General features: G+C 36.0%; 1 protein-coding gene across 3 annotated transcripts in view; it reads left to right on the forward strand.

Annotated features, from left to right (window-relative positions):
- LOC120518454 overlaps nucleotides 1-9,603 on the forward strand; it is a 29,536-nt gene extending 19,933 nt beyond the window's left edge. For 2 of the 3 annotated variants that reach the window (XM_039741247.1, XM_039741246.1), the window contains 2 exons: nucleotides 7,705-7,779; nucleotides 8,991-9,603. In XM_039741247.1, coding sequence (XP_039597181.1) covers nucleotides 7,705-7,779; nucleotides 8,991-9,122 — 207 coding nt within the window. In that variant the 3' untranslated portion in view covers nucleotides 9,123-9,603. Of the gene's footprint in view, nucleotides 1-4,803; nucleotides 5,102-7,704; nucleotides 7,780-8,990 lie in introns of those variants that run through there. The other variant, XM_039741248.1, reaches the window with a different exon arrangement.
- Nucleotides 9,604-11,344: the final 1,741 nt, after the last annotated feature.

The following is an 11,344-nucleotide window of genomic DNA, read 5'->3' on the forward strand; positions in this document are numbered from 1 at the left end:
TGGCCCCCTTGCCTGCCAATGTCAATATAGTATCTTATTCACGGTGGATGGCCACGTCTGTTGCGGACACTGCATAGCCGCCTCGTGCTCATGACACAAGCGTTTAACATTTGTCGAAATTTTCCGCCGCGTTTTTAGCTGTGTCGTTATTTTCTCTTTCTGTTTTATATTCAATATATATTGGCATGGCCGCCCCTGCAGTCCTTGCTTTTCTTTCTCCAAGTAACTGATCGCCACACAATCAGCTCTGTAATAGACGTTAAGCCATCTGTAAGCTTAGAGCATCGATTCTTCAGAACGTTTAAGGAACATTGAACTATCTTCGTAGTACATGTTTAATTATTCTATCCTTCATGCCAGTCCCAGTGAAGAATATAGATTATTTAAATGAAGTTAAAGTTTTATCTTTATACTATAATAAACATATTTTGCTGTACTTCATCTTAAAAATGATATCGTCATCATATGTAAATACGCGCTTTATAAAGTGGCTCAGGTTATGTAATATTATAACTGTAGTGCACATTTACAGTGAGGTAATTGTGCTTATAAGTACAAACAGTTCTACAAGGAGCAATTGATTGACTGCGTTTAAAGTTCTTGGGATGAAACTGTTTCTAAACCATGAGGTCCGTACAGGAAAGGCTTTGAAACATTTTGCCGTGGCTGAGATTGCATGTGCTTGAAACTGTATACCGATAATTCTCTTTCCGATCAGCTGCTGCTGTGATTCCCCACTCAGATGCAGTGATATAAATACTCTGAGTGGTGCAGTGAGAGTAATATGGAAAAAGATGATCCGCTGTGGCAACCCCTAATGGGAGCAGCTGAAAGAAGTTGAAGGTGCAGTGAGAGTAACAACGCTAAAGCAGTTATGGTATTTGGAATACTATGGCTATTCCCTGGACCATTATATTGTTATAAGTTAATTACAATCAGATGCATTACACTAATAAACAATATGCGGTTAGTTTCAGTGTATTTATATAGCCGCGTCAGGAAAATAAAGAGTAACCACACAGGAACAGTAGCACTGCTTTGTTGCTGGATGCTGCCAGTCTGCAAAACCGAGCGGAGAACTTGTGTACAACAACGTATGAGTTACCGTGGAAAAGTGTGTGGCTTTATGCCAAGTGTAGGTTTTATACATCGCGATTTGAGCGTGGAAACATTCTTACGCAACATTTCTGTGCGTACGCACCGTTTATGCATGAGGCCCCAGGACTCTTCCTAGAGCTGGCCGGCCATCTAAACTGAGCGATTGGGGGAGAAGTGCCTTAGTCAGGGAGGTGACCAAGAACCCGATGGTCACTCTGTCAGAGCTCCAGAGGTCCTCTGTGGAGAGAGGAGAACCTTCCAGACGGACAACCATCTCTGCAGCAATCCACCAATCAGGCCTGTATGGTAGAGTGGCCAGATGGAAGCCACTCCTTAGTAAAAGGCACATGGCAGCCCGCCTGGAGTTTGCCAAAAGGCACCTGAAGGACTCTCAAACCATGAGAAACAAAATTCTCTGGTCTGATGAGACAAAGATTGAACTCTTTGGTGTGAATGCCAGGCGTCACGTTTGAAGGAAACCAGGCACCGCTCATCACCAGGCCAATACCATCCCTACAGTGAAGCATGGTGGTGGCAACATCATGCTGTGGAGATGTTTTTCAGTGGCAGGAACTGGGAGACTATAAAGGGAAAGATGACTGCAGCAATGTACAGAGACATCCTGGATGAAAACCTGCTCCAGACTGGAGCGACAGTTCATCTTTCAGCAGGGCAACGACCCTAAGCACACAGCTAAGATATCAAAGGAGTGGCTTCAGGGCAACTCGGTGAATGTCCTTGAGTGGCCCAACCAGAGCCCAGACTTAAATCCGATTGAACATCTCTAGAGAGATCTTAAAATGGCTGTGCACCGACGCTTCCCATCCAACCTGATGGAGCTTGAGAAGTGCTTCAAAGGGGGAATGGGCGAAACTGGCCAAGGATAGGTGTGCCAAGCTTGTGGCATCATATTCAAAAAGACTTGAGGCTGTAATTGCTGCCAAAGGTGCATCGACAAAGTATTGAGCAAAGGCTGTGAATACTTATGTACATGTGATTTCTCAGTTTTTTTATTTTTAATAAATTTGCAAAAACCTCAAGTATACTTTTTTCACGTTGTCATTATGGGGTGTTGTGTGTAGAATTCTGAGGAAAAAAAATGAATTTAATCCATTTTGGAATAAGGCTGTAACATAACAAAATGTGGAAAAAGTGATGCGCTGTGAATGCTTTCCGGGTGCACTGTACGTCATATCATTTTCATGATGATAGAAGTTAAAGCATGTTATTAAACATGGCAACACGGTGGCACAGTGATTGTTCATGTCTTACGCATGATGCTTGCTGCGCCATTGCGCAACCTTCGATGAAATGCTTTATTACAGAAGCACTGTATTTTTCAAAACATACTAACCCCCAATTCCTGTCCTTCCTTTTCTTTCTCCAAATACCCAATCGCCACACAATCAGCTGTGTAATAGACGTTAAGCTCTCTGTAAGCTTAGAACACGATTCTTCAAAACTTTTAAGGAACATTAAAATATATTTGTAATATTTAATTATTCTATCCATCTATCCTTCCAGTGTCGCGCCAGCCACAGCAAAAATACAGTGCGTGGCAGGAACAAACCGTGAACGAAGCTCAAGCTCTTCGCTAGAGCTGCGGTTCCTTGTAGTTAAAGTTAAAATTTTATTTGAATAATATAATAAATATATTTTGCTGCATTTCATCTTAAAAATGATATCGTTGTCATATGTAAATACACACTTTATAAAGTGGCTCAGGTTCTGCAATATTATAACTGTACTGCAAGTTTTCAGTGAGGTGATTGTACTTATAAGTACAAACAGATCTACAAAGAGCAGTTGATGGACTGATTTGAGTGCGTTTAAAGCTCTTGTGACGAATCTCTTTCTGAACCGCGAGGTCTGTACAGGAAAGGCTGTGAAGCATCGGATGAGACCATTTCAAATAACGAATGGCTAAGGCAGTGTGTGCTTGATGTTTTATACCGATAATTCTCTTTCCGATCAGCTGCTGTACAGCTGTGATTCACACTTGGATACAGTGATATAAATACTCAGAGTGGTGCAGTAAGAGTAATATGGAAAAAAGTGATCCGATGTGGCAACCCCTAATGGGAGCAGCAGAAAGAAGATGAAGGTGCAGTGAGAGTAACAACGCTAAAGCAGTTATTGTATTTAGAATAGTTTGACCATTGTGTGGACCATTATATTGTGACTGGTTAATTACAATCGGATGCATTAAACTAATAAACAATATGCGGTTAATTTCAGTGTATGTATAAAGCAGCGTCGGGAATGTGGATCTGAAAAAGAAAGGGAAACCACACAGGAACTGTAGCATTGCTTTGACGCTGGGTGTCACCAGTCTGCAAAACCGAGCACAGAACTTGCATACGACAGAGTATGAGCTACCGTGGAAATGTGCGTGGCTTTGCGGCAAGTTTAGGTTTTATACATCGCAATTTGAATGTGGAAACGTTCTTGCACAACATTTCTGTGCGTACGCACCGTTTATACATGAGGCCCCTGGTGTTTTAACAATTGTATCAAAGACATCTGGGTAATTTTAAGTTAATTTGGCTAACTAGTTAAATTATGCATAATTAATCTATAAAGTGTATGTATTATTTATTATTATTTATTGTTAATTTATTTATTGCATTATAATATAATTTAGATAAATTACCTAAATTTAGGTAACTTCTATTTCGGTAACTTAAATTTAATTAGGTCAATTAGATGTACTGGATGTGGGCAGAATATATGATGATGGGATATTTCTCTCACCATGGAGACACAGGGAGTTGGGGGCAAATTATAAGTGATGTTGAAAACAAGTTGGTCCAAATCTGTTAATTATTTTGGACAATAAATATGCAAAAGATTGTACTTTAAGGTATAGAAGTCATCAGAATGAACTTGTTGGAATGTGCCGTTTGAAATGTTGGACTGCAGTGACACGGTAGCATTTTATTATAGTTATCACTTTTCTTAAAATGTGCACTGTATATAAATTGTAATTAATTGCCTCATTTTTTTTTATGTTACCAAAATGGGCAATGCAGTAATTATTCGGTAAAACAGTAAGCACAATTTCTGCATTTTGTTCACTTAGAGCAGGCTTAGCACATTGTCTAATGTAGTATAGCTGATTTTGTGCATTTTTAATTTGCTACATGTAGTAATAAAGTTTTCAAAAGACAGGCACAGGTTTAGCCAAGCAAAAATAAGCTTCACTGTAACTCTGGAATAGTGTGTTATGAAAACGTATATGATGATGTCCTTTAGACAAAATTTCTGACTTGCAAAAAGTGTGTCATTTCTTTTAAGTATGGTTTATTTTAAGCTTGTTATAATTGATGGTGCTCTAGTGCATACATACGTGATGCATGCTACTGTTAATGAAATTTTGTGTTACTGTATATACAGGTGGAATCCCGTTATAACAATACTCACAGGATCAAAAAATATTTTGTTATAATGAATATGGGAAAAATATATATAGTATTGTGACCAATACTGCCAGTGATTCACCATGTCTAACGGCAGCGGCGCAAGGACAGCTCCGTAGCTGCTCTGCTGCGTCTGGTCAACAGTAAATTAAGGAAGGGCAAATCAATTGGTTGTCCTCTGCAGGATCCAGGTTACCACGTACTGTGCTTGTGGCACAATGTTTTCACATTTAACACCAGGCTTTGATCTACTCTTCCTCACACTCTCCTGATCTGTCTTCTCCAGATCGTGTCTGCCACAGCGTTGATTCCGAGCCGCTGGTGTTCTTGTAATCTGAAGATGGGAGCTAAAAGCAGGACAATCGCCCATGCTGTGGCTTCCAACGGCTCTTATTCTGAATGAAGCCTTGAAACTATCCCTTCCTTCTCTATACTGTGATAAAGTACCTGTATTTTGCTGGACTCCTCTTCCTGTCTCTTGTGCAACTCTGTGACCCAAGCTTGTCAATACCTGTATAAACAAAACAGCATTTCTTAAACTGCAAAATGAATTTTATTTGAAAAGGAGACGTTAGATGTAAGGCATTTTTTTTAATAGAAATACAGGTATGAAAATACAGAATGAAAACAAGACGTTAGGTATAACTTTTTTTATTAGTAATATAGGTATGAATACAGAATGAAAATGAGTCATTAGATGCGGAATGTGTAGGAGCACCATTAAATTTTTTGTATAACATTATTTTCTTTGGCAGCCATTTTTGGTCAAAAAAACACTCTTTATACTGAGATTTACATTTTGTTAAAACAAGATTTGTTTAATATGAAGTTCTATGAACATTTGTCTGGCCTACAAAAAGAATTTGTTATTCTGAAAATTTTGTTACTTCGGTATTTGCTATAACAGGATTTAACCTGTATTTGTAATGGGTAGTATCTTGTGGGAAACATGTTGTTACATTGGTCGACAGAATCACTTAAGTCTTGGCACGTTCATTATCAGATGTACTTAAGTACTTCTTTATTTAAAATGAGATTTTATTATATTAAGGCATGTTAAATCACATTATTTAAATGTAACCTTTGTGTTTGCTGTCTACTGTATGTAGTATTATGATCATAGAAATACATGTTGCCAACGTATTGCAACTGCATACCAAAAAAAGGCAATGCATATTGGAAAGGAGTTTAATACAGCAAAACTCTAGTTTTTCATGCTATTTTGTTCTTTTGGAAAAGAAAAAAAATGTACAGTAAGGTTTTGTCCCACCCCATCTATATATGGTACATCCTTTCTAGTTTTGTGTGTAAACATTTTCTCCATACATTCAAATTTGTAAAGCAATGCAATCCGTACCTACTTTAACTCAAAACCTCCAACTTAAGAAAATCTAAGCAGTCTCTATAAACACATTTGTCACCTGACAACAGAAAATGGTGCAGTTCATAACTTCTGCTCCTTCACCAATGGCAGTACTGGACCACTATAGAGTGGCTTATGACCATAAGATGTACATTATCAGAATAGAGGTTGAAATCGATGTACATAGAGAAACCTCACTGACACTGCATAATGTGAAAAACTCCACATAGATAAAGCTGGAGACAACCCAGAATGGCAGAGTCAGTGAGGAAAAAGTGACTCATTTCTAGTCATATTAACATCTGATTAATTAAATAATATAAAATCTCAATAGTGTCTCTATATAGTGCTCTTCATAATGATATGGAGTGCATGTAGACTTGTCACTGTCTGTAATAAGCATACAGAACAGGCACCTGCTATGTGCAGGATAAGACGAGAGGTTATGCTTATAATGCACTGACAATGAGTTCTTTGAAATGCAGTTTTTGTACCCATAGTATAAAAATGACATAGCAGTGTTAGACAAACTCTGAAGAAGAGCTATTAGAATAAATAACAGCTGATGGAGTTGGATAGTTTTTAGTTCAAAAACAAAAAAGAAATCTCAAAGGATAAGTTCTACATATTGGTTACTTTTAAATAAGTTCTTCAACAAGAACACAGAGAAAGAAGTGAAAATTTTTATTTAAAATTAAATGTTTAGTAAATGTCAAATGTTTCCTAAGACACATAGCAAATTACAGTTGTGCATATGTACTCTGTACATGAGACAATAATGACTGTTTAAACCTAATAAGTCATAGTCTTGGATTTCATTTATTTAACTTAATTTGACTATACAAAATGAGTACTTAGGATCATTTTAGCCTAGTGAATTGTAACATAAGGAGGCAATGTATCGATTTATGTGTGTCTGCTTAATCTTCTCTTGCGGTAAAAGTTATTTCCAAGGTGAAAGTAAAGTTTGGCTTAATCATTATTTAATTATGACTTATAGGTTTATTTGTATACAACTGCCTTATTTTAATTTTGAGCCGTAAGAGTTAGTAAAATCATTTGAATTATTTTATGTCACATTCACCTTCATATTAGGCAAGCTTAATGACACTGCTCAAGGAAAGTGGAATTTTGCTAACCTAATTGGAAGTTGTGTTTTTTTTTTTTTTTTGTGTTTGGAGTAAAATGTTAATTTCAAGGTACAAGGTTCTAGCGCTTGAGAATTGCAAGTATGGAAGACATTTATTTGCAGCTTATTATATTTATGTATTTATTTGTAAGTAGGAAGGCTATAGTATTAACATGTGTAAAACCATTCAAAAGGAAATTTGCCATTTCACAAAAGCTAAACAAATATGAAAATAAAGATACATTTATAACAACAGATGCATAATTTAAAAAAAAAATAGAAATCTTCACACTTCTTTACTTTTATGCTTTGCTGAATAACATGATGCTGAAATTTGGTGTCTTGTAGTTCACTAGGAGAAAATGATTTTGGTTGGTTGGGTTTAGACTTAAATTTACTATTTTACAATTCCAAAGAATTATAATGTTCCCAGATTAAATGCAAAGTCATTAACATTTATATTGAGCATCTGAATAGCTTTTATATTGCCACACTGTTTAACAACAAAGTAAAAATAATAAGGGTATTACTACTATGATTTTAAGTTCAGAAATTAATAAAACAAAGTTTTGAGGCCTTCACAGATCATGCTGCTTACTGTGTATGTAATGCACAGCAAATAATGTTTTGTTTGAGTTTTAAAGTTTCTGCTGTCCTAGAATTTTTCTAAGGTGTAATTCTTTCTTGTTTTTTAGAGCACAGTTAGAGACTTGAAGCAAGAGCTGGAGAATTTCATTAGCAGTGCTGCAGAACATAGAAAACAGCTACAGGTAGGCAACATGATGGCAGAGCTGTCCTTGTACTCCCTACCCCTTACTCATTAGGCTTTATGCTGTATACCTTTATATTTAAAATGTGCATTGCACAACAAACCTACTTTCAAAGGTGAAATATAGTTTTTGCTAATATCAATAGGACTGTAGCATGTTTGTACATGTCATGTGAACATTAAGATTACTGATGTACCAGTACTTGATTTTTTTTTTTTTTTAATTGATCAAGAATGCACAGAATAGTTGTGATTCAGTGTGCATTGTTTTTACTTGTTAACAGTCTTTTTGTTATTCATATTACATAAGGCAGGGGGAGTATTTGGCTAAAATAGCTGTGGTTAAGTTCTAAACAGCTTTTTGTTGGTGTTTTTTAATGTTGGGGGCGTTGTACATCCTGTCCCTTGTGGTCTAGCAGTTCACAGGTTTTGCTTCCTATACTTGTTAACCATTTGTTTACTTTTGGTTTTACTCCTCTATGAAGTGCAAGTACCTTAATTACATTACCTCAATTTGCTTTATGTTATTTTACCATTTACTTCATGATTTTTTGGGGTTTTTTGTATTTTGTTTCAATTGTTTTTGCAAGTATCTAAAACAGCCTGTTTTCTGTGTAAAGAAAGTGAAAAATGCTCTAAATTTATATAAAATTGTAAATGTTACAGAGAGATGGAATTCAGTCTGTGTTTTAAATTATGCAAATATGGAAGTATACTTTAAATCACTAATGGCAGATAATAAGTAAAGTTTTACTGTGAAGAGTAATTAATGAAATGATTAAGGATTTATTTTTCTGCCACGCGGATGATGTTTGTGCCAACTCTTTCTAACCATATTTGAACCACTGACTTGTTCTTGATTAATGAAAACATTTTTAGGAGTTACCTTTGCTCTCATATGTTGTGTACTTTTCTAAGAATTCCACCTTTAACAGTGCAATACAAATGCTTTGGTAGTCCCTTTTAATCATGGCCACATGTCAAGAAACCTAAAAAATACAACTATAGTCCTATTCCATTATGAGTAGCTGGGTTATTTAGGCTTTGTAGATTGAATTGCTTTTTTGCTGCTGTTTACTAAATAATAGTAGACATTGCATCATGAAAGGGCACAAAGTAAAAATTAATATTCAGAAATGTTGCATTGAATATCCACAATGACAATGGATAATAATGGTTCATCATTTTAATCCATCCTTCTGCTCTACACAGGAATTTGAGTCTAAACACAGATTACTACAAGAAGAACGAAAGCGCTGTGTTCAAGAGCAAGCAGCCTTTGAAAACGACTTGCAGTGTATGCAGAGAGAGCTTGAAAAAGCCAAAGAGCTCTTGGAAATGTAATATAATGTTTCATAACCTGAAAGCACACAAACAAAAAACTGCATTTTGAAAACACTTGTCATTTTCTGCTAATTTGTATGTTTATGACTGAGGGTTGTTGTTGTAAATCTTTATATAACTTTACTCTGAATTTAATCCTTTACATATTTTATATTTGTATATGTATATTTTTGTGTACATGAGTTCCTGTTCTTTAATATGTTAGTGGATCGTGGCAGAGTATAATATATTTCACCAAGGGAGAACACCCATACCCATGCTTTGATGATCACCATTGATTCACCAAGGGGGACAACCATGGGTCAAGAAGACACTGATAAAAGGGAGTTGCAACATCAAAAAGACTGAAAAAACATTGCCTTATCAAGTGTAAACCAAGATGAAACATCACAGGAACTGAAACATTTGTTAATTTTGTAATTTCTTGTTTGTTAAGATTTGGCTTCCTCTTAATAAAAATAAACATTTTTTGAAAAGGTAATATGTTTCTGCTGCTGTTGTTTAAGTGAGCAGTAATTACTTCAAATGTCTGAACGTAATGTTTATTTGAAATACCTTCTGCAAGACCCTGGTCAAGATTTTGCATTGTAAACATATTTTAGCAACAAAGTTGTCTGAGACTATGATTTTACTATGTAGACGATGCTGATTGGAGAAATGGGTGTCTGTACTGTTTTCTTTATAAACAACCTAAAAAAATATGAAACATTTGGTGTGCTAATATTACCATTTATTTATGACATTGCATTATTTAGAGGTCGGCACTGTTTTGTCTGAAGCATTTAGCTTCCTGCTACTTTAAACTGGATTAGGTTGGTTTACAAATCTAATACTTAAAGTATGCAGAAATTAAGGCAAGAAAGGTCTGTTGAGTTTTTTTTTTTGTTTTTTTTTTTTTTGACACAATTGTATCAAATCAAAAACTAATTGATTCCATCCATTCATAGTTTGAAATCTACAGTAAATATTCACATATTTGTATTACAACTTATGACCACTAGAGGGGCAAATAAGATGTCTGATGGACAAGCTGAGCAAAGATACATTTTTAGTTTTGATTTTATTTTATTAGGTCTGCTTATGTAGTGCTGGGTAGGATGCAGTGAGGCGCTGCAAGCATTCCTTATAGATTTATTTTGTGCTTGCTGACTTGTTTATCACACATTTGGTTTGTCTGTTTTAGAGGTCACGTGCCTAATGTGATAGTCTGCTGTGGTAGCCAATATACTTCAAGGTCCATCGTGTTGTGGATCCAGAGATGCCCTTCTGAATATAATTGTTGTAAAGAGCTGTTTTTTGAGAATTAGTAGCCTTAACTTTTGCCTGAATCGATGAGGTTGTTTTCCTCTTGTTAAGGAACATGTCACATAGACTCTTTCTGTAAACACTAGTGACTACAGTACATGAACATCCAAGGAAGGAAACCACCCTGTCTGAGACCAACAATCATACCACAGTTAATGTCACTCTGATCAAACATGTTGTTTTTTTTTTTAATAATTAACTGAACAGCAACTACACCCCTTCATAATTCTGCAATATCTTGCATTACAGCTAAACAACTGATTGGAAAAGCAGGTAGACATAATAAAGTGGGTTCTTTGTGTAGTGTTTTGAAAGTAAAGTCTGTTAGGTTTTTTGAAATGTACTGTTAATACCACCACTAAATACTGACTAGTATGCCTGTCCTGCTGACTGTAGTCCTTGACTACTGGCATGTGTTTCTTCATACATTTACATTTTTATAAATTCCTATATTTTTAAAAGGAAGTAACTAACAAATTGATCATCTAATATAGTGTTTAGGAAGACGGGTGTGCACCTATAGACCTGGGCATATAGATTGCCTCTGCTGTATTGACCTTGAGCAGATTTTCAGTCAAAATACAAAATAAACTACTTCATGTTTACACTGCTGTTCCTGGAATCGGTTATAATGACAGCATGCCTTGTAGGACTGACCATGCCACCTTTACCAATTTTTCAGTTTTCATAAACTCAGAGGCCAGTCGAAAGAGAGAATCCAGTGTGTCCTGGGCTTTCTCCCAGTGGGTAATGCCTTGTAGCTCACATAGCTCAGTCTAATTTACTCTGAAAAATCTCAATAGAGCTTGCATGTGTGCTCACTAGAGGCAAGGTGTAGGGTGAGTATTGGATGTAATGCCATTTGGGTTGCCAGGCATTCAGGGTACAGATGCAGAGCACACAAGCTCCTGGTATTT

Source organism: Polypterus senegalus, chromosome 18 (assembly GCF_016835505.1).
Source record: "Polypterus senegalus isolate Bchr_013 chromosome 18, ASM1683550v1, whole genome shotgun sequence".
NCBI lineage: Eukaryota > Metazoa > Chordata > Cladistia > Polypteriformes > Polypteridae > Polypterus > Polypterus senegalus.